This window comes from Mastacembelus armatus, chromosome 18, assembly GCF_900324485.2.
Source record: "Mastacembelus armatus chromosome 18, fMasArm1.2, whole genome shotgun sequence".
Taxonomy (NCBI): Eukaryota; Metazoa; Chordata; class Actinopteri; order Synbranchiformes; family Mastacembelidae; genus Mastacembelus; species Mastacembelus armatus.
Genome location: NC_046650.1, coordinates 19271336 through 19295130, shown reverse-complemented (window position 1 = coordinate 19295130; position 23795 = coordinate 19271336). Strand labels below are relative to the sequence as shown.

Here is a 23795-nt window from a genome sequence, read left to right as displayed (position 1 = left end):
TACTTCAAAATAGAAGTATATGAGGTAGTTAACGTCAGCTACCCAGCGGTATATAAAGTACTTCAAATTAGAAGTATATGAGGTAGTTAACGTCAGATACCCAGCGGTATATAAAGTACTTCAAAATAGAAGTATATGAGGTAGTTAACGTCAGCTACCCAGCGGTATATAAAGTACTTCAAATTAGAAGTATATGAGGTAGTTAACGTCAGCTACCCAGCGGTATATAAAGTACTTCAAATTAGAAGTATATGAGGTATTTAACGTCAGCTACCCAGCGGTATATAAAGTACTTCAAATTAGAAGTATATAAGGTAGTTAACGTCAGATACCCAGCGGTATATAAAGTACTTCAAAATAGAAATATATGAGGTAGTTAACGTCAGCTACCCGGCGGTATATAAAGTACTTCAAAATAGAAGTATATAAGGTAGTTAATGTCAGATACCCAGCAGTATATAAAGTACTTCAAATTAGAAGTATATAAGGTAGTTAACGTCAGATACCCAGCGGTATATAAAGTACTTCAAAATAGAAGTATATGAGGTAGTTAACGTCAGCTACCCGGTGGTATATAAAGTACTTCAAAATAGAAGTATATAAGGTAGTTAATGTCAGATACCCAGCAGTATATAAAGTACTTCAAATTAGATTCTGCACAATGACTACTTTTAATTTGGATACTTCAAGTACATTTGAATGATGGTACTTTTGGACTTTTACTGCAGTAACATTTTGAATGCAGGATTTTAACTTGGAACAAAGGATTTTTTTATGTGGTATTTCTACTGTTACTGCAGTAAATAGTCTGAATACTTCTTCAGGCACTTGCACACAGACACATATAGTAAACACACACAAACAGACACATACAGACACACACACAAACACACACACATTAAACACACAAACACACACACACATTAAACACACACAAACACACACACATTAAACACACAAACACACACACACATTAAACACACACAAACACACACACATTAAACACACACAAACACACACACATTAAACACACACAAACACACAAACACACACACATTAAACACACACAAACACACACACATTAAACACACACTCCCCTCCAGTTCCAGAGGAAACACAAACCTTTTTGCTTTCTCTGCCAACACTTTGCTCATTAAGGTGAAATATCATGTCGACATGTTGCTGCTCACACACACACACACACACACACACACACACACACACACTCAGGAACGACATCACATGCAGCAGCTGGAATTCATAAAGACACAAACCGCGTCTGGAAGTCATTTCTGTCAAACGAGCTCTGGGGGACGAGGAGCGGCGGCAGAGCTGAGCCGGGACCCCACGACCGGCCGACAGCTCTGAGCGCTGCTGCAGCCCGAACGCTGAAATCTACATCTGTACTTGGGGGCCAGTGAAGGCAACACGGAGCATTAAAGGCTGAAGGCTCTTCTGTTTATTGACCTGACAGATGTGCACGTACAGATGTGACTGATTCACAGCCACTCAAAGAGACAGTCGACCGGTTGGTGCTCGTTTCCACTGCGGACGACTGGGAATCGGCTGCATCGCTGCTGGTTTTCTCTCAAACCGGATCCCGTTGTGGATCAGACCTAATCATCCCCGGGTCTTCTGGAAAGGATCTCTGCTGTCGACCTCTGACCTCTGGCTTGTTTAGGGATCGGGGTTTTATTTAGGGGTTTTGGGGATCGGTTACCGACCCGGGCACTTCTTTCTGAATGAGAGGGACTGTGGAGCTGCAGGCTGATGAAGGGAAGTGTTTACTGTGGTCGGTCCAGTCTCCGTCTGCAGCCAAATGTTTACACAGACTCATGTTACGCCGACTGTCAGTCACACTAACACATGTGTGTCTACTCAAGCTGCCGCGACCTCTGACCTCCACCATGTGGGGGTCGCTGTGTGTTAGTGGATGTTGAAGTGGAACACCTGCCTGACTCACATCCTTCTGTAGCCAATCAGGAGCAAGACATGTCACATGTGATCAGCTGTGATGTCAATCACCTGTTGGTTCAGTTTAAATAAAGTTTTCAGATCAGATCCACAAATCTGGACTTTTCCCTGCACTGACTCAGTCCTGATGTTCCCACAGTGTGAACAGACCAAACCAGATGTTCTCAGATCAGGTCTGGTCCACCTGCATATGTGGTCCTGGACCCGATTCCTACCAGGACGACCAGGACGTTTCACATTGGTTGGACATTTATGGAGAAGCTTCTTATGGAGCCAAACTGGAAGGGACATATGGGAACCCAGCAGCTTTGGAGGAGACTGTGCGGTCTGACCGTGTGATGAGCTGATCTTCACCCTGCAGTGAGAGCGATGTGTTGACCCAGGGGAGTCCAGAGATTTTGACCATGAATCCAGATGTTTGCTCGTGCACAGAAACACCAAAGGCCCAGGCTTGTGGGTCTCAGTTCACAGTGACGGCAGCAGCTCCAGCGATCGATGGTCAGTTCACGCCTGTTTCTGAGACATTTTCCAAGTAAACACACTTTAGTCTTTAACACAGACTCATGCTGAGGTCAGCGAGTCCCCATCCACCCACACTCTGAGCTGTACCTGAACGCCTCCTCTGTGGACACATGCTGATGACCCAACAACAACAACAACGTTGGTTCTGCTGAGCCACCACAGCTCGTCACCTGGGACACGTTAAATGTTGAGTCAGTGTTTCAGAAATGTTCACTGGCTCATTATTTATTTAGTGACAGGGTCAGGAATCCGACAGGTAGAACAAACTGAGCCCAGTGACCTTTGGTTTGAAATGTGAGACAACATTTTAATGGATTTTATTTTTCTTTACAAAATGAAACTTTCTCATGGACATTTAGTATAAAAACTGATCTTTAGTTCTGCTGAGAAACATGATCAAATATCTGGTACAAAAAGTGCTAAAATACAAAACCATCAACAGTTCTACAATAGTTCCAATATTTCAGGTGTCGTCCTCAAGTCTGAGACGGTTCCCACACTCAGGTATCGGAAACATCAGCTGAAGAGCCGAGAACCTGATGTTTTATTTATTTGAAACTGTTTTATTAAAGTGATCATCAAAAAACTTTGCTTCACATATTGGTTCTATTTCAACCCTCAGATCACACTGCCAAGAACCAAACCACAACCTGGTCTGCAGAGATCAGTGGGCAGTATTCTTTCAGATCTGGAAACACTTCTAGATCCCTGTGTGGGAACCGAGGCTCAGCAGAGGACGTCAGAGTACTTCAATATCCACAGTAAGTGGACTCATGACCTTTTTCAGGTCCTGAACTAGTTTAAAAACTGTAATGTGACGTAAATATTCCCAAAAGTTTTCCTGAAAGTCTCCCAGTGTTCCAGGAACGTCAGCACCTGAAGAATCACAGTAATCTGGACAAAACCCTAAAAATGTTCTGAAACAGTCTGACCAAAGCTTTCGTAAAGGTTCATCAGGATTTCCTCTAAAGTTCACCAGTGTTTTCTGTGGAAATCCTAAAATATTCCTCAGGAGTGTGAAGCAGAAACTTTTTAGAAGCAAGTCAAAGTAAAACAACACAAATCCCTTCAGAAGGTCCTGAGTTCCTCAGGTCCATGTTCCCACTCTGATGGAGGATACCAACCTGTCAGGAATTCCTGGGAATCTTCCTCCAAGTTTCCACAACATCGTTTAAAAGCCATGAACAATTCAGGTTCAGTTAAAAACCCAGAACATTCCTACTAGAATATTTGGACCCACCACAGTCCCTCCTGAATGTCTTTGTGTTCCCGGCAGCTTTAGTCCTGATCTAGTAAAGAGTTTTCTCTGTTTTTACAGAACATGGGAACATCTGTGTTCCCAACAGAACCCAGCAGAACATGGTGTGGAGGCCAGTCCCTGCTGTGCTTTCATGCAGTGGGCGTAGAGCTTAAAAAAGGACGAATCAGATCAAGGCAGGAAGAGGTTTGGGTTTCCTGAGCAGTTGATTGGTGGATGTGTTTGGAAAAACATGACGTCGACTAGCCAGACACCTGCTTCCTGTGGTCCGCTGTGGCCTTGGATCCGATTGGTCAGTAGAAGAAAGTAGGCAGTGTCTCGTTGCACCTGAGTCAAACAGTCTGAAGTTTGAAAAGCAGTAACTCATTAATCAGTGTTGTCACAGACTGACTGTGGAGGCGGAGTCATGGTGGCTCTAAGGCTTCCCATTGGTGGGATCACAGTTAACTGGGGGGGCACAGCTGCGTCCTGAGATTTGGCGTCTTGAACAGCGCGACAGGTCACGGCTGGGATTTGTCAGTAGAGCAGGGTGGGCGGGGTTTTGCGTATCCTGAGCGTCTGGATGGAGGAGAGGATTTTTTTTTGATGGCCAGCGAGGGTCACGCCCACTCTGAGCAGGTCTCTATGGAAACAGACGGAAAGTATGGAAAGAGATTAGAGCCAAAAATCACCAACCAACAAACTGAGTGATTAGTGCTGTGCATGTGGAGCGCTCCTCACTCAGTGTTGAGCTGTGAGACGATGTCCAGGCTGGTGAATCCCGCCTGCAGGAAGCTCTGCTCGTATCGCTCCATCTTTATGGCTCTGAGCCACTCGGAGACCGAACCACAGGCCGAGAGCGGAGGGGGGATCCGCTGGTCCAACAGAGGCTGGGACGGACTGAGAGACACACAGGGTTAATCACACTGAAGCACATAGAGACAGGAGGAGGCAGAGTCCTGCAGTATCAGATCAGCTGCAGGTCCAGGCCTGCAGTTCTGACTGTAAATATCTAAAAGTTTAATCACACAAACAGATGTCGACTGCCTGGAGACTTGAAAACATTCCTGTGGTGGTGAGTTTCATGTGTGCCATCTACAGATTTATACAAATATCAGCTTCGTGCCACTGATGGTTTGTTGTTCATTATTTGTGAAACATTAAAGCAGAATTCCAGTGGTTGAAAAACGCACTTCCATAAACCCCCTGGACATCCTGTAGCTGAACGCCATCAAACTGAAAACAGCCTGGACTGATTCCAGCTGGGGACCCCGCTCCCTCCATGGGCCCGTCTCTATCAGCTGTCCAATAAACACAAAAAATGAGGTGGAGATATCCCAGATTTTAGTGTCTGTAAAACTGCAAAAAGACTCAATCCTACATTTCCCACAATGCACATTAGTCCATGTCTATATCAAGGACACTCCTGCCAGTAAAGGTCATTGATTATTGATCATTTGTTTAACGCTGCTGGTTCTCTATAAACTGGTCTCTGCCAGGAAATAGTCAGGCCCATGTCCCTCTTTGTTTTAGCTCTGAGGTTTTTATTTGCATCGAACACGTTCGAACATGTTTGTTCACGTTTGGCTGCAGCGATGGAGCTTTTACTCTGCATGAAACCAGGTGGATGTAAAGCCTGGTCGAGGACAGACGGGATATTGCTTCATTCTGAGCTCTAGTCCAGGAATGTGAACTGCTCTGCACCTGCTCATGTAAACAACCCTGCCTGTGTAAACAGCTGCCAGTCACACAGCTGGCTGCCCCACAAGCCTTTGTCTCCATTTCAGACTCTGACCTGCGACCCCTGAACCCACCAGCTGCTGCATGAATGACATTCCTCGGCTGCCAATCAAACCAGGCACGTTACTGGGCCTCACCTCAGTCCCTCCGGGTGAGTCACCTTCAGGGAGGCCGGGTTTCGGATCAGCCTGTCGAGCGCCGCCACCACTTCACTGAACCTCGGCCGGTTGCCTCGCTCCTTCTGCCAGCAGTCCAGCATAAGCGCGTGCAGGGAGGCGGGGCACTCCGGTGGCGGGGGCAGCCGGTAGTCCTGCTCGATGGCATTGATTACCTGGCAGTGGGAGACGGATACCGACAGACTGATGTGGTTTTGCCTCTGAAATTAGTTAATTTATACATTTCACACTAATCTGAACTGACTGATTTGGTGCTGCAGCTGTTTTCTGTGAAGTGGTAAACTGTGAAACATTTAGAGACAAAACAAAGACTGGTGTTTTTTTTCTTACGTCCTGGTTGCTCATGTCCCAATATGGTCGTTCTCCGTATGACATCACTTCCCACATGACGATGCCGTAACTCCATGTGTCGCTGGCTGATGTGAACTTCCTGCGATTAGTCAAAAAGGAATCATATAGACAGTGATCAGCGAATGAATTAATCTAGGCAGCACTAGTTTCACCGGGACAGTACAATAACTGCAGTACTGATACTCACCTGTAGGCGATGGCCTCAGGAGCCGTCCATCGGATGGGAATTTTCCCTCCCTGATAAACAGTCAGTTAATTAAAGGAAGGCAAATGAATTAAAATAAAAGCTTCTAGAGAGAACAGCAGAACTGAGAACACACTACAGTTACAATGAACAGCTGAGGACCAAGAACAGAACCCTGAGGGACTTCCACAAAAAGACTCAATCAAAAGGGGCCAGTGTCTGAGCTTATCTACCACACATTTCTTCAGAAAATGCTGTTATTTCAGGCTAAGTAGATGATCTTATGACCTACCAGAGAGCTGGTGTACGTTGGGTCAGACGAGTTTTCAGTCAGGAACCTGCTAAGACCAAAGTCTGACACCTGAAAACATACAAAATATTGAAGTGTTAAATTTAATCAGGGCTGTTCTACCTGGCAGGTGGACAGGTAGGGTGTAGGGAGACTGTCTCACCTTACAGACCAGGTTGGAGTTGACAAGGATGTTGCGAGCTGCCAGATCTCGGTGGACGAAGCTCATGTCAGACAGATATTTCATTCCCGCTGCGATTCCACGTAGCATCCCCACCAGCTGGATGGTAGTGAACTGTCCGTCATTCAACTGTAAACAGACAGGTCCACCGACAGACAGGTAAGCACAGGACCAAACAGTGCAGGGGGGAGGTGAGGACTTAGGGGCGCCCGTCTCACCCTCAGAAAGCTGTCGAGTGCTCCATTCTCCATGAACTCGGTGAGGATCATGACCGGACAGGAAGTGGTGATGACGCCCTCCAGGTGGATGATGTTGGGGTGCTGGAACTGACCCATGATGGACGCCTCAGACAGGAAGTCCCGCCTCTGCTTCTCTGTGTAGCCACCCTTTAGTGTTTTGATCGCCACATAGTTCTCCTTCCTGCCTGGAATCCTCAGCCGACCACGACACACCTCGCCAAACTCACCTGGACAAGTACATCAGGGGTTTTGTCACAAAAATCTAATCATATTAAAGAAACACTCATGTCATCTGGACAGACTGAGAATTAATAAAGTAGTGCTTGTTTGAGTTTAATTAATATTTAATTAACAAAACTCACCTGCCCAAATTTATCTTAACAGGCAAACCAAAGGTTTCACCAGGGTTATGTTACTTTCTTACACACCAGTGTTTTATTTTGATGATGTTTTAATAATTCTGCTACATCCAAACACATGAGCAGAGTCATGGTCATTAAGATATCACTCATCATTATCAACACACCTGGCACACAACTCAACTGCACAGGTGTGTTAAATGGCTTTCAGTTTAAGTTTATGACAAATAAACTCAAAACATGCTCAGTAGTAGTGACTATAGACAAATGGATTTTGGAATGACTGGAACTGTCATGTACTGTAAATAAAACCTAACATACTACAAGAGTCTCAGCAGATCTTATCACTCATAGCTGAAAACCTCCTGTAACTTTAGACGGTGGGAGGTTATTAAGCTCTTCAAAGACAGAACAATAGAGAACCGAGAACAGGACCCTGAAGGATTCCACATCATATTAACTCGCAAGGTCACATCATCATTAAAAACAAGCAGAGGAGCCAATCAGAGCAGAGCCTGGTCTGGACTCTACTGAATCTAAACCAGGCTGATGTTGTTGGAGAGGTGTTCTGTGCCTTCAAGGCTCATTAGCACATACCAACACTTCCACAGCTCATACAACACTCACATACATGTGGTGTGTGCTGGGTGGTGCACCATTGTTCCTGCAGTAACTGGTGTCCACCCCCCCCCCACTAATGTCATCACCAGAGACGGCTACTGTTTCAGTGGGTGCACACACAGCTTCAGCAGCTCTCATGTTTACTTTTAATAAAACGGGATTCGTGTTGGAGATCAGGCCAGACTTCATGTTTTTACAGCGTGAACACACTTTCTCCTGATGATGGGAAAGTTAATGTTCTCCTTCTGGAGGGCAAAGATCACAAACCCATCTGGCAGACCTAAAAAATGTCCAAGATAAAACCCTAGCACTGGGTTTTGCTCTATTGAAACATTCTGCAACAGTTCCACAGACACCAAAAAGTTCTTCCAGAGTCAGTGGGTTTCTCAAACATTTACACAGGATACAAACAATTCATCTAACTGTTTCCTGATTCCTGTCAAGCAGGCAGAATGTTTCCTGCTTCCTTAACGAATTCCTCAAAAGGTCCCATTTAGGATCCTGAGAGCTAAGAAGTTCCTAAAAAGCCAACTCATTGCAAAGTTCACCAACAGACTCCTGGACCTGGCTGCAATGCACACAGGTGGACAGGTGTGTTACCTGCTCCGATCACTTCCTCAATCTTCACAAAGGAGGCGTCGATCTCTTTGGCGAACTCCCTCACTGCCTCGTTGGGGTCCTCATAGGTAAACGGGTCGATGTACACCTTTATCGCTACGGCAACGAGACCACAACATCAGCATCAGTCACATACAAGAAGAGATCACTTGTATATAAATAAACCTGCTGAGAAACGAAGACACACTCACTCTGTCCCATCTGGTAGTGACCAGTCCTGTCGGCATCAGAGTCCTTCCTTCTCCTGCTGAGGACAGACAGGTAACAGACAGACAGGTAACAGACAGACAGGTAACAGTCAGACAGGTAACAGACAGACAGGTAACAGACAGACAGGTAACAGACAGACAGGTAACAGTCAGACAGGTAACAGACAGACAGGTAACAGTTAGGTCAGAAACAGTCAGACAGGTAACAGACAGACAGGTAACAGTTAGGTCAGAAACAGTCAGACAGGTAACAGACAGACAGGTAACAGACAGACAGGTAACAGACAGACAGGTAACAGACAGACAGGTAACAGACAGACAGGTAACAGACAGACAGGTAACAGACAGACAGGTAACAGACAGACAGGTAACAGTTAGGTCAGAAACAGTCAGACAGGTAACAGACAGACAGGTAACAGACAGACAGGTAACAGTCAGACAGGTAACAGACAGACAGGTAACAGACAGACAGGTAACAGTTAGGTCAGAAACAGTCAGACAGGTAACAGACAGACAGGTAACAGACAGACAGGTAGCAGTTAGGTCAGAAACAGTCAGACAGGTAACAGACAGACAGGTAGCAGTTAGGTCAGAAACAGTCAGACAGGTAACAGACAGACAGGTAACAGACAGACAGGTAGCAGTTAGGTCAGAAACAGTCAGACAGGTAACAGACAGACAGGTAACAGACAGACAGGTAGCAGTTAGGTCAGAAACAGTCAGATAACAGTCGGCAGATTCTTCATTTCCCCAGAGACACAGTCTCTGTCAGGAATGTCTTTCTCTCTCTGAGTGTCAGTTTTCTCCTTCTTAATATAGTCGACACGTTCCACCCTGTTCTGTGTGTGTGTGAACCTGAGGTCAGCTCCATTGTTCTGCTGAGGGTGAGTGTGTGTGTGTGTGTGTGTGTTGGGGGGTGGGGGGTTACAGGAATACACACTGAACTCTCTCTCACTTACCGGTAACAGTACGCAGCGACTATCGCCACGGCGATGAGCAGCAGTATCCCCGTGGCGACGAGAACCCCCGTCAGCAGCAGCTGAGAGTGACCCACGGCTACGACCATAAATAAAATCTGTTATAGTTTAGATTTTGAGATATGAGACATAAAGAACAGAGAGAACAAACTGCACTTTTCAGTATCATGTCTGTTTGTACAAACACAGAACATAGAACTCATTTATTAGTTTACACTGTTTCTATGTTCTCACATATAGAGAACACAATATTAACATGTTACTTACAGTTTCATAGGACTCTGATGTAACACAAACAGCTAAAATACTCTGTGGTAACCCAACTGTTCCCTTCCTGTGTTTTGGTTCCACATCAAAATGTTCTACAGGATTAGAACTGACAGGAAAAGGCAGCAAAAACAAGAAGAAACAAAATGTGGATCATTAAAAATCGTACCGTCAGGTTTGGTGTTGAAAGTGATCGGCGCGCTGAACGATCCGTACCCTGCCTGCGAGCGAGCGCGGACCTGCACCTGATACTGGACCGCCCGCTGCAGCCCCGTCAGCACCACAGAAGAAGACCTGGTGGACACGTACTGCCACTGGCCCGGCTCCTCGCCATCCTGATGATGACATCAGCAGTTACATCATCGCCTATCAGCACAACTCTATGAGTGTGTGTGTGTGTGTGTGTGTGTGTGTCTGTACCTTGGGACTGTAGCGGAGCTGGTAGTCCAGGATGTGGTGCTGGTTCTGCAGTACTGGGACGCTCCACTCCAAAGACAGACTGTTCTCTGATGCCGCCGCCTTCCTCAGCCCAAACACTGGAGGAGGAACTGCACGCACAAACCAACGAAATCAGTTTAGTAGAACTACAACTCTCCACAAAACCTGTCCAATCAGGAGAGTGGGAGGGGCTTTTCAATTTCCTGGACTCAGACATTCATGTTGATTGAATTATTCTAGTTAAACAGAATCTGATTTATTTTCATGGATGTGTCTAAATAACAGCTGTGGTACCGTCTCTGCTGGTGGTGACGTTGACTCGGTCAGAGGCTGGTTCTGATTGGCTGAACACAGAGACGCCGTTCACTGATTGGATAGTGAACATGTATTTGGTTTGTGGGCGGAGCCCCCAGACAACGACTCGGCGTTGGGTCAGACCATGCTGTGTTGGCCGGTACAGAACGCTGTCATCACAGGGAGAGCAGGAACTGACCAATCCCTGAAGAGGAGACGGGAGAGGGCGGAGTCAGCAGAGCGGAGACTGGACGGATTTCTCTTACTGGTCTGACTGGACCAACTGGTCATGCTCTATGTGGTCTAACTGGTCCTAATTGGTGTGACTGCTTGTTCTGGTCTAATTGGACTTTGTGGTCCTGTTCTCACTGGTCTAACTGGTCTCACTGGTGTACCTTGGTGACAGTGGCAGCTCCACAGTTGGAACACAGGACTCTGTAGGTCAGGTCTCCCCGTCCTCCTCGGTCCAGCGGCTCGCTCCACTCCAGAGTCACCGTGGTGTCGTTGATCTGGCTCACAATGGAGCGAGGGGCAGAGGGGGGGCCTGAGGGGGGTCAGAGGTCAAAGGTCAGACAAATAAGGCCTGGGGATGTTAAACACTAGCTGCAGGACTGTTGTGGCCCTGGGTTCAGACTTACTGGTTTGGATTTGTGAAAAGAGAAAGCAGCCAACAAAAACCTCCTTTAACGTCCCTCATCACTCACTCAACAATTTTCATTCCTTCATAATTAGTTTCTCTCTGTCGTTTTGTTTTTCTGTCCCTTTCTTCGCCTTTTCTTCTTCTTTGTTTTGGGCTGACTGATAGATAAGACGTTTCCGCTCCCACACACACACACACACACACACACACACACACACACACACACACACACACACACACACCATGAAACCTAAAACCTGTGTGTGTGTGTGTGCAGCCTTTTCTTACCTGTAACTCCAGCCCAGAGGTAATGAGCCTATTAATTTGGCCTAATTGCTGCCTGGGCTGATGCAGACAGGGAATAACAGCAGGTTTGTGTGTGAGGTGACTTTACAGGATGTGTTCAAATAGTGCACACTGTGCTACGACATGTGTGTACAATATTAAAGGGGCAGTGCAGTCATTTTACAGATGTGGAGCAGTTTACAGGTCAGTCTGTAAAAACAGTCAGTCTCAGGTTGGACTAGATTCAGTGTGTGTCATGTGAACTATCGATGTGCAGTGACTGCGCTGCAGTGGCTGCTGGAGATGTGGAATTTGAAAAATGTGGCGGGCTTTAATGAAAGATGCTGTCCAGGTGCATGATGGGAAAAGAGGGGTCCATTGTTTGTGGAGTTTGATCCCAACCATAGACTAAAAGTCCTGATATCTCTGCCTCCACAGAAAAAATGAAAGGAGGCCCCTCGAGCCAAAGGAGTGATTTGTGTTTGTGTTTGAATAAAACCTGACACGACCTGAAATAAATGCAGGGACAGAAAAAATCAAACAACTGGAAACCACTGAGAGGAAGTAGGGCAGTCTTACGGGTGCAGGCGGTGTGCGGCGGGTCGGAGTCAGCTCGATAGTAATCAAGGCGACATGGACATTCGGCGGACCCTGGGACCGGTGTGTTGCTATTGGCTGGACACGGGCTACATCCACTAGGTCCTGGCCTCGCCTTAAAATGACCCGACGGACAGGCTGGAGAAAAAGAGCAGGGTTAGCATTAGCATTAGCATCTCAGGCAGGTCTGTGCTTCCATAATCCATCAACTATAGATCCATCCGCCGTTGGAAGTAGTCCCCACCAAATACATCAAATCCTCCTGTTTGGTAAAAAACCTGTACTTTATAAAGAAGTAACAACAGGTCTGTGAGGTGGTTTTGGACGCAGGTCTGTGAGGTGGTTTTGGACGCTGGTCTGTGAGGTGGTTTTGGACGCAGGTCTGTGAGGTGGTTTTGGACGCTGGTCTGTGAGGTGGTTTTGGACGCAGGTCTGTGAGGTGGTTGTGAGGTGGTTTTGGACGCTGGTCTGTGAGGTGGTTTTGGACGCAGGTCTGTGAGGTGGCATTTTGGTCTTCAGCGTCTGCATCGGACTGCCCTCACAGACAGGAAGAGCTGAGAGACAGACTCATGAGACTTGTTGACCATAAGAGAAAATGCGGAGCAGCAGACTGAACAATCATTTGATGGAGTCAGGATGAGGAACATCACAGAGAGAGGGACGAGGGAGGAGTGCAGCCTCGCGCAGACAATGAGAGACAGGAAGTGACCTTGGCTTCGACAGGATGTGGAAAGTGCTGCCATGATGTCATCAGCACCATCCCCTGCCAGGCGGTGCATGAGCGCACACACATTTACACACATTAACTCACATGGGCATATCTTTCTATAGCTGGGAGGACTTTCCCAGGACAAATCCCCCAGACCCTAACCCTAAAGTCCACCCCCAACCTGAACATGGTTCTAACATGAACCCAAAGCCAGGTCTGAACCCTGAAACAGCCTTTGAACGTGTGAGACAACGATGCCACCAAAAACAAAAACGTGTTCTCACACACACACACACACACACACACACACACACACACACACACACACACACACACACACACACACACACACACACACAGCGAGGCGTCTGAGCGGCAGAAGTTAACCTCTGAACTTTCCACTCAGCCTTTACTTCGCCCCCTCCCCTCCGTGTGCACAGGGTTAACCAGAAACAGAAGCGACCCCCGGCCCTGGCCCCAGCCCGCGTCCCCACTGCAACACTTCCTGGTTGCAGTCAGCTGACCTCTGACCTCACAGAGAATAACAGGAAGCTTCGACGACCAAACTGTGTGTCGCCCGTCTGCCTTTATACAGAGAAAACCACGAGGCTGCTCACATTCAGCTCTGAGCGCAGGAATGCAGCTCTCTCATCCTGAGTGGACCCAGTCCAGCAGCAGAGCTGATCCGGGCTCATTCAGCAAGTCGCAGTGAAACACATGCAAGGCCACATTCCTGCCAGATTACTCTTTAACACGAACACACTTCTGCTGAGAGAGCCGCGATGAAAGACGATGATACATCTCCAAGTCATTTATGACTGTCATAAAACTCAAAGTCCTGGTGTCTAAAAAAACCCAAATAATGGATCAGCTGCTCCATATGGAACTCTGGGATCAGGTTTCATCCTCTCACCTGTACCTGGAACAACACGGCCTTCAGCACAGCGCTGTTAGCACATCTGAAAACAGGAGCAATATCCAGGGAACAAAGTGACAATAAGGAAAAAGTGAAAAAGTCCATCCATCTTCTATACCCGCTTTTTCCTGGTTCAGGGTCACGGGGATCTGCTGGAGCCTATCCCAGCTCTCTCTCGGGTGGAAGGCAGGGACAGGTCACCAGTCTGTCGCAGGGCCACATATAGACACACAAAGACAGACAACCTCACACACTCACACTACGGGCAATTTTAGAGTCACCAATCAACCTAACATGCATGTTTTTTGGACTGTGGGAGGAAACCGGAGTACCCGGAGTAAACCCACGCAAGCACAGGGAGAACATGCAAACTCCACACAGAAAGGCCCCTGATGGGATGCGAACCCACGACCTTCTTGCTGTGAGGCAACAGTGCTAACCACTCAGCCACCATGCTGCCCCAGTGAAAAAGTCAAATAAAAAAATCTAAGGAGGTCTTGTACAAAATATATATACAAATACACATAAATACACAAAAACTCTTCTTTATACTGGTAAACAACAGAAAAAGTACTTCCATGTGCTGCTGCGTCCTGTCTGTTGTTTCTGAGCACAGATGAAATGTGATTAATATCAATGACACTGAAACAACTTTCAGTAACGGACCCAAATACCAGAAACCTGCAGGCCTGTTGTGACACCAAGACAAATATGAAGAACTGAGATTCCTGTTTTCTTTCTTGCTGCTTCAGTGAAGTTTGTCGTTCAGCTTCATCAGACTGTCAACACATCGGGCTCTGCCTCTAATCAGCTTCTCTCTGTGTAAACTCCTGCCCTCTGTTTACTCTGAGTCCGTCTCTTCACAGCACAAAGAATTTTAAGTGCTGATAGTCGCACTGGTGAGGCTTTTACTTTGTAAACTCACTAACGGTGCTTTTACTTTGGTAAATAAACAATGGTAAGAGCTGGGTGAGAGTCTATGGAAAACACTCAAGTCTCAACAGGTCCTGTCAAAGCAAGACTCGGGTCTAGGAGAAGTCTCGGGTCTCAGGCTGTTTAGAACGAGTCCAAGTGTCATCGCTGAAGACCTTTGGGTCTCTGTGGTTCATGAAGTTAAAATCCAAGACATGAGGTTTTAAGTCTCAAGACTCGTGTCAAGTCATTCAAGTCTCCAGTCCACAGCTGTGGTTAGAGTGTCTTGGTTTGAATCCCAACAGGCCGTTCTGGACATTATCTGGAGTTAAATGTCAGGTTCTGCAGGTCCAAGTCGAGTCTCAGTGAGTCTTATCAAAGCAAGTCTCACGTTCCAGGTCCTTTGAGTCGAATCTTAAAGTTTGAAATAAAACTTCATCTCATGTGTGGAGTCAAGTCTTAATGAGTCTTAATGAGTCTTAATGAGTCTTAATGAGTCTTAATGAGTCTTAATGAGTCCAACTACATTCACCAAAGTGCGAATGAATAAATAAAGCTCGTTGTGATTGATAAAACAAACGCACCTCGACACCACAAGTTGGACCCGCCCGCCTCGTATCCGGGGCGGCAGGCGCAGCTGGACGTCGGCTGTCCCACCCACTGTCCGTCCTCACCGCAAAGCATGCTGGGAGTTCGTGACTGCTCTCCGGGCGGAGCCACAGCATTTTCCACACACACACCCTGAGCCTGCAGCACACACACATTTCAAAATTAAAGCCTGAGAGTAAAAACAAACTGCAGCACAGTGTTTCTTTTAAACTGTTGATACACATATAAATATTTTAAAAATAAATTATGATACTGTCTCTCTGAGTATTTTCTGGGGCATGCTGGGTAATGACCCTGCTGTTGCCATGGTTACAGTGTGGTTACCTGCTCCACTAGAGAGTGGGGGATGGTTTCAGGGAAGAAGGCGAAGGCACGGCGAAGGGACGGGCACTTCCTGTAGAAGACTCGTACGGACAGCAGGGCCATGCAGGTGCCCTGGCTGTGGAAGGCCAGGTAAAGCCCCGCCCCCTGCAGCTGCTCCAGGCGCAGAACTTTGATGTTGGAGCGTCGCTCACCGTCACGCCGCAGCAGGTGGTCAGCTGCAACTGTGGCGACTTTGACGTACGGGTTCTCCATCCAGGCCGGGTGAGTCGGCGTGGCCTCGTCACTGTCCGATGGGTAGTAATACAGGTTGAAGGTTTCCTTACAGTGGCGCTGGTTCAGACCAGCACACTCCATCACGGTGAACCTGTAGGACCAATCAGGATCAATAACCGTATCAATGAGTACTTTCAGGAAGAACACTGTCAGTGATCAGTAGAAAGTTTGTTTTTCCAAAAAACCACAAAACAATGACCCATTAGCACAACAGCCAGTGAGACTGGGCTAGCATCAGCATTAGCATACTGGGAATCAAATCGACCTACCGGATCTCCACGTAGAGCGTGGTGGCCATCTTCCGCGGGATCCAACGTGTCCTCAGCCAATAGGAGGATGGACTGTTCGGTGTGCAGATCTGATAGGTCCTCACGCTGTTAAACTCATCATCCACCCCGCTCAACTCCTCCCACTGCAAAGAAACAAGTTATCGACTAGCATTCTCCACTGAAACCAATTAGAAATGTTAGCGGCAAGCTAACAGTTCCACTTTCAGTGGGTAGATACCTCTGGGTCGTCTGCAGGAGGAGTCGTCCACCGAAGGTCGGACGTTTCCAGCTTGGTGTTCATCAGCACCTCTGAGAGACAGACAGGTAGAGTCAGACAGGTAGAGACAGACAGGTAGAGACAGACAGGTAGAGACAGACAGGTAGAGACAGACAGGTAGAGTCAGACAGGTAGAGTCAGACAGGTAGAGTCAGACAGACAGACAGACAGACGGACAGACAGACACCATGATGTGACCTGTTCAAATCAAGTTGGTGGTTAGAATAAAAAGTGGAGAAGCATTTGGAGCGAAGCAGCAGAAACCAGAGCAGAGAGAAAGTCCCAGGACAGACCTGCAGTGCAAAGGGAGGGAGGACGGCTGAAGAAGACCAGGCTTAACCCGGACACACACACATACACACACACACGGCTGTCATATCAGCCAAGAAGAATGTTCTGCTGCCAGAGCGGGAACAGGGAGGATCAGGAGGCTTAACCCCGACACTGAAACGCTCGGCTCCAGTCAAATATGCAGCTTGTTCTCACGCCGCCTCTTTAAGCTCGTCACTGTCGGACACTGAGGCGCGTAAATGTCATGTATGTAACAGGGGACGTTGGTCTTTTAACGTTTGCAGACTGTTTGCTGGTCTGACTGGAGCATCTGAGACTTCATTCCCCTTAACAACCAGAGACCTGCAGGAATGAGTCCGGTCTCTGACAGACCCAGATCATCTAACGTGGTTTGATCAGCCAGAGTCTCCCCACCAGGAGCCGACAGTTTACACAGCACAGTGCAAAGTTTAGAGCAGCCGCTCAGTGAGGATCCCTGGTGCTGCTGATGTGGACTGATACCAGACCAGTTTGGGAGGTTTCCACGGAAACAGCCAGAGCGCCGCGTTCCTCAGCTGCTGCCAAGCGGAACCATGAAATGGCTGCTTTCCCTTTCTGCACGCTGCAATTACACAACTGATAACACACACACACTGAACACACACACACTGAATACACACACACACATTGAACACATGCACACACTGAACACATGCACACACACACACACTGTGTAATCCTCCTTGTCGGTTAATTAAAACAAGAAGTGACTGAAGCCATTAACGAAAATTGGCGTGTGCCTGTGTGTGTGTGTGTTCTCAGTGTGTGTGTGTGTGTTCAGTGTGTGTGTGTGTTCTCAGTGTGTGTGTGTTCTCAGTGCGTGTGTGTGTGTTCTCAGTGTGTGTGTGTGTGTTCTCAGTGTGTGTGTGTGTGTTCAGTGTGTGTGTGTTCTCAGTGCGTGTGTGTGTGTTCTCAGTGTGTGTGTGTGTGTTCTCAGTGTGTGTGTGTGTGTTCTCAGTGTGTGTGTGTGTGTTCAGTGTGTGTGTGTGTTCTCAGTGTGTGTGTGTTCTCAGTGCGTGTGTGTGTGTTCTCAGTGTGTGTGTGTGTGTTCTCAGTGTGTGTGTGTGTGTTCTCAGTGTGTGTGTGTTCTCAGTGCGTGTGTGTGTGTTCTCAGTGTGTGTGTGTGTGTTCTCAGTGTGTGTGTGTGTGTTCAGTGTGTGTGTGTGTTCTCAGTGTGTGTGTGTTCTCAGTGCGTGTGTGTGTGTTCTCAGTGTGTGTGTGTTCTCAGTGTGTGTGTGTGTGCCAGACACAGGTCAGTGTGTTTTTCACACTCCTACACATGATTAATCCAGTTAAAGGCAGTTGACGACGTGTAACTGACATAAATGAACATGTACGTCTGTGGCTGTGGGTCCAGACCTGGTTTCATGGTTCAGATTGGAACCAGGTTTATGTCAGAACCAGTTATAGGCTAGAACCAGATCCAGGCTAAGGCCAGGTTTGGGTTTAGGGGTGGAGGTGCTTTATATCGACGTGTCTGCTACAGAACATCTGTGTTCTCACTTTCCTCCCGGACCGTCCCAGGTTCGGGTACCTGTTCTCCTGCAGAACCTGAACGCCTGGCTGATCTTGTTGCACTCTGGCACCACGGGCTGTGATGTCAGGTCATGTGATCACGGCTGATGTGCAGTCAAAACGATGATGAACACAAACTATGTCAGGTACTGAAGGTAAAAGCTCCAGAGGGAAAAAAACCACAGCGACGTCCAAAACAAAATCAGAACCAGACTCAAAGTTCTGGTGCAACAGGACGTCGTGTCGGCCAATCACACGTGCACACGCATTCCTGCTGGATGACTGTTTACCGCACAAACAATAGATAGATGTAGAAAAACTACACGGAGATGGTTTCAGTGTGAGCAGGTTCAGGATCGGACCGACTTAAAGAACCGAGAGACGTCCGGACCTGCAGCTTCTCACAAACACACGTGACTCACAAAGATTAAAACGCAGCAACACACACTTCAGCCTCCACTGGAGCATCATGGGAAATCCCTCAGCCACTGTTCCCTCTTCTGTGAGGTTCGTTGTGCGACTGGTTCCACCTCGGGTCTTTTTAAGGACAGAACCTGACTGACCTGGTTCAGGTCAACGTGTAGATTTACAGAAACCAGGTCACGATGAGGCACGTGAACGCCTCGCCAGGTTTCCCTGAGTCACGTGATTCCTGAGGCCACAACACACTGACGACACGTGTTCCCAGTACACATCAGATCCTGGACCAGTCAGATCCCAGTGTGTGTGTCTGTGTGTGTGTGATTTACATGCTGCAGACACACACACACACACTCAGGCGGCTGTCTTGTATAAACATCCCGCCGGTGTTGTCATGGTAATTTCCGTGTCCTGGTCATGCACTCTTATCACTGTTTACAGTGAGAGTGTGTGTGTGTGTGAGCATGTGTGTGTGTGTGTGTGTGTGCGTGTGTGAGGGTGAGTGTGTGTGTGTGTGTGTGTGTGTGTGTGTGAGCGTGAGTGTGTGTGTGTGTGTGTGTGTGTGTGTGTGTGTGTGAGCGTGTGTGTGTGTCTGTGAGTGTGTGTGTGTGAGTGTGTGTGTGTGGTCTCATGCTGCGACTCGCCCTCTAATAAACCTGGTGATTTGGCAGATTTCCATCCCATCTTTGTTTTTATTCCTTTTCTTTCTGCAGACTCTTGTTTTTACTTCACACTGAACCACAGACCCACAGAACACAGTCCTCACACACGCCCAGAGCCCTGAACCCAAACTGGACTCTGATCTGAGTCCTGTGGTTTGAGTGGACTGACCCTTTACCTGAAGCTGCTGTTCAAACAAACTGAGGCGACTGGTTTTCAAACTGAGAGCTGATTGGACGGTTTGTGTGACCTGTGCTCACCTTGTCGATTCAAAGACTGTGGAGATAAGCAGCATTTATCAGACTGTTGTGTGTGTGTACCTGAGTCCAGATCCCATCCAGGTACTGGCAAAACCATTGAATGTGTGTGAATCCAGAACCTGGTTCAGCTTATGGGTCTGAGCCGTAGACCTCCATTGTTGTCCAAAAACTATTAAAAACCCAGCAGGGAGCCACACCGCTGACCTGGCTCACATGGTTCTTCCTCACCAACAATGGGAGGCCCGTCTGTTTCCAGAAACCAACGGCCGTCACTGTTTACAGGCTCTGGTTCCACTGCAGCTTCTCTCTGCTCACAGCAACGTCTGGAGCTGGTTTTTGGAATCAGACAGGCCTCCCATTGTGGGTGAGGAAGAACCATGTGGCTCCCTCAGTGCCGCAGTTTCATCCTGACACGAGTTTAACCTCCAATCAACAGATGAACCAACACTTCACATTAAATCCCTTCACAGAGTCCGAAACCAAAGCCTGCAGGGACAGAAAGGTGGGGGGGCAGGTTTTGTGTGGCTGCAGTGTTAAAACCAGAACAAAGGCCGGGAGCAGATGGAGACAATATGCAGACACACCCACTGGGCCGAGTCCTGTTAATGCCGTGAAACAGTGTCCTGTCAGGTGCTCCGTGCTTTGTACTGCAGCACAACCCTGCCCTGACCCCCGCTGACCCCCCCTGACCCCGGGCCTCAGAATCCACACTACATCTATTTAGTGTTTCGGTGTCTCACATGATTCCTCTGACCAGATCCACAAAATAAAACCCCAGGCCTTAAAATCAGGACTTGTATTCTGACGTTCTCTTCAGGATTACGACAGGAAGTAACTGGAGATGGAATAAAACCAGGCTCAGACCAGAGCTCGGTTTGTGCCGCGTAGATAAAACCCACATGGACGGAAGCACGAGGGAAGTGAAGTTTGATGCTCCAGGTGCAGTCGGAAAAACTCTCCCTGAATATTTTGGTGAATTTCCGCTCAGGAATGAGTTTGTTTCTGTTCAGGGCTGTGGATTCCTGTTCCTGCCCCGGACTTCTTCTCTGCTTCCATTTCTCTTCTGTTCAGGATGAAGAGCTCAAAAAAAAAACACCAAACGCACATGAATCGTGATACCAGGTCAATCATTTTGATTACTGATCGATCAGAAACTGCAGGTCTTCACAGGAAGTCAACAGACTGAGCCGTCAATCTATGAACTAAGACAGTAACAACAGGAGGAACCAGCCTGTTGATCGGGTTTTATTTTACAAACAGAACATGTTGGTTCAGAAAAGACTGAAGCAGCTGCAGATCAATTTGCACCTTCAGGCTGAAGGTTCGAGGCCTGAACCGTGTTTCAGCTCAGGGACTGTGACCTGACCCCCCATTCCTGCTCCGCTAATATTTCACCTTCCACCAAACTCCATCCAAAAACCCAAACCCAACCCTGGGTTCTCTCCAGGATCATGTTCCTTCACTTTGTTTGACGAGTGATCGACAGGAAATCGATCTGTAACTATTGTCATGAATGGTCCAGTTGGTTTCAGGAAAAGTTCTGGTCTCTCCTGAATCAGCCAGACCCTGGTCTTTCAGTCAAACCACAGAGCAGAGAAACATGTTCCAGCTGATCAGATTCATTGATCACTAAACAAGCAGCCTGGAGCTGATCGGTTATTGGTTATTGGTGAAGTATTGATCTCTGTGAAGTGGTACACACCCAGAGGTTATCGATCAGGACCAGCGGGTCTTACCTTCGTCGGCCCCGCAGCAGCTCAGCAGCAGCAGCGGGAGGAGGAGCAGCAGCCCGCGGGGGGAGCCCCGTCCCGGGACCGCCGGGGCCCGCAGCCCGCTCCGGTCCTCCATCAAATCCCGATCACACCCGAACTTCGAACGGTCCCCGCGTCCCTCCGCAGCCGATCAGACCTATCGATCAGTGATCAGTGAGCGTCAGCTGGGCGCGCTCTCGCCCGGCGGCGCGTGCGTCATTGGAGTCCAGAAAGTTCAAAAAGTGATTTTTAATCCACGATGGACGGAGCAGGGACGCTTCTCATGAGGGGGTTTCCAGGGCGGAGGCCTCGAAACTTTAAAAACCTAAAATAACTGGAAAACTTAATAAAACAGGTTAAAAGAAAAGCTGGAGGTGTCCAACTCCTCCGACTCTTCCCAGGTCTGTCCCTTCACCTCCGCTCCTCTTTACGGACCCCTCATCCCTCCGCTCCCCATCGGGTCTCCCCTCTCTGCATGGGCTTCTTCCTCCAGGACTGGGTACCGGGGCGCGGCTGCCTCCGGGGCCGAGAGAGGAGCTCTGAGAGGCGGCCTGGGCAGCGGAGAGGGGTCGGTGGGACGGCTGGAGGTGAAGGAGGCTAAAACACACACACACATACACACAAAAGCTGCAGGTAAATCCTGACTGGTCCGAGCTGCTCTGTCCCAGAGATCCCAGTATGTTTCCCAGTAAAAACCACTAAAGTTGAGACAAAGCAGAAACTGCTCAATGCAGGCCCCGCCCCCCGACACACTCAGGCTGTGATTGGTAGATCAGGCTGTCCGTCCCTTAGGGGGCGGGGCCTCTGGCTGTGAAGGAACGTGAGAAAATACCTGTGGCTCCTCTACCTGTCATTATTAAATATAAAATAAATATGAACATATGTCTGTCATTAATAAACAGGTAAACATAATAAATATTAGAGGAAGAAGAAGAATTTTATTAATCCCCAAGGGGAAATTCAACTTTTACAGCAGTTATTCAAAGTGATTAAATTAGAGATTATTTAAATTAAATTAATTAACAGTAATTAATAAAGTAATAAAGTAATTATTTATTTTGGGGTGTGTGTGTGTGTGTGTTTGTGCATTATTGTTTGTATTGTGGAATCATAGTCTTATGGCCGTGGACACATATAATGCACATAAACACACATGCACATATGTGTACCAATAATAAACAGGGAAACATATAAACAATGACCTGATAGAAATAAAATAAAATATAAACAGAAAACATTTCTTTCACTGATTTTTTTAAATAATCAAACTTTAATTTTTTTTAAACTGTTTTTCTTATTTATTTATTGTGCTGAGGTAAAACCAAAGATGATCAGATCAAAGCGACAGGATCAATAGTTTCGATTGGAAACGATGAAAACACTTTAAAACGTTCAGCTGATGCTGATGATGATGATGATGATGTTCACTGCTCAGACAAACAGAAGAAATCTTTCCTTCCTCCCTCCTTGTCTCCTTTGTTCCTTCAGTCCTCGTCTCCTCCCTCCTTCCTGTCCTGCTGTACTTTTGTTCTGTCGACGCCTCCTGACAAAGAGGAGGTGGAGGAGGTGACACCTGACACTGGTCTTTTATTTGTTTCTCTGGGGTGACACTCTCGCCCAGTATCACCTGGTCTGTGTGGAGCTCCAGGTATTTATTGTTTATCAGCTGTCACCATAGCAACGGCAGATAAATAGAAAATGTACCTGAGATTGTTTTCACTATAAACTGAGAACTGAGGAACATCTGATCCCCGTGAACGTCTCTTTCTGGGGCAAACCTGTTTATCTCTTTACTTCTTTCACTTTGTATCTATTTACCTGATTCACCTGGTACCAGACTACTGTTAACACACACACACACACACACACACACACACACACACACACACACAAAGGAGACAAGGGGAGGAGAGAGGGAGTCAAAGGTCAAAGGAGGGTGAGGTGATGAGAGTGAAATGGAGGGAACAGACCAGAGATGAATTGTGGGAAACTGTCACCTGTCTGTCAAACTGTCAAAAAATGGAAGGACAGGAAGAGAAGAAGAAGAAGGAGGCTTGACAGACAGGTGACAGTCCCGCTGTGAAAAAGGAACAAATAAAATACAAAAGTTGATAAAATAAATAAATAAATAAAAATGAAAAAAGCTGAAAATAAACTAAAAGAAACTAAAACCTGAAAAAATAAATAAAATCATAAAGAAGCTAAAACAAAAAACAGAAAAATCCTGTAAGGGGGGTGTCTCTCTCTCTGCAGTAACGCCTGAGTGTCGATCGTCCTGTTCAGCTGAGACCTGAGTGTGAACATCCCTCCTTTCTTCTGTCCTTGTTAAGCCTCATCTCACGCCTCAGGACCCCTGGACCCTTCTCCAGGAC

At 47.3% G+C, this 23795-nt stretch overlaps 1 protein-coding gene across 2 annotated transcripts; it reads right to left on the bottom strand.

Moving 5' to 3' along the window:
• Nucleotides 1-2784: 2784 nt before the first annotated feature.
• ephb4b (eph receptor B4b) lies at nucleotides 2785-22126 on the bottom strand. Of its 2 annotated transcripts, none has more exons than XM_026322010.1 (21): nucleotides 21409-22126; nucleotides 16449-16519; nucleotides 16211-16353; nucleotides 15669-16032; nucleotides 15320-15482; nucleotides 12181-12336; nucleotides 11072-11220; nucleotides 10677-10881; nucleotides 10365-10492; nucleotides 10114-10279; nucleotides 9660-9756; nucleotides 8683-8735; nucleotides 8474-8587; nucleotides 6873-7120; nucleotides 6637-6783; nucleotides 6477-6545; nucleotides 6188-6237; nucleotides 5980-6079; nucleotides 5611-5804; nucleotides 4475-4633; nucleotides 2785-4376 (listed from the first exon to the last, which is right to left on the bottom strand). In XM_026322010.1, the coding sequence occupies exons 1-21, from the start codon at nucleotides 21518-21520 to the stop codon at nucleotides 4271-4273; spliced, it is 2994 nt and encodes a 997-aa protein (XP_026177795.1). In that variant the 5' UTR covers nucleotides 21521-22126; the 3' UTR covers nucleotides 2785-4270. The 2 variants fall into 2 exon arrangements, with proteins under 2 accessions (XP_026177795.1, XP_026177789.1); XM_026322004.1 differs by having other exon boundaries at nucleotides 8683-8738; nucleotides 21409-22125.
• Nucleotides 22127-23795: the final 1669 nt, after the last annotated feature.

Excerpts from the sequence above, each read along its gene's own strand:
- ephb4b (XM_026322004.1), bottom strand. The coding sequence starts at position 21,520 with ATGGAGGACCGGAGCGGGCTGCGGGCCCCGGCGGTCCCGGGACGGGGC. Across the intron at positions 12,337-15,319 it reads GTCCAACTTGTGGTGTCGAG|CCTGTCCGTCGGGTCATTTT; the intron begins GTGCGTTTGTTT and ends CTTTTTCTCCAG. Across the intron at positions 6,238-6,476 it reads CAACGTACACCAGCTCTCTG|GGAGGGAAAATTCCCATCCG; the intron begins GTAGGTCATAAG and ends ACTGTTTATCAG.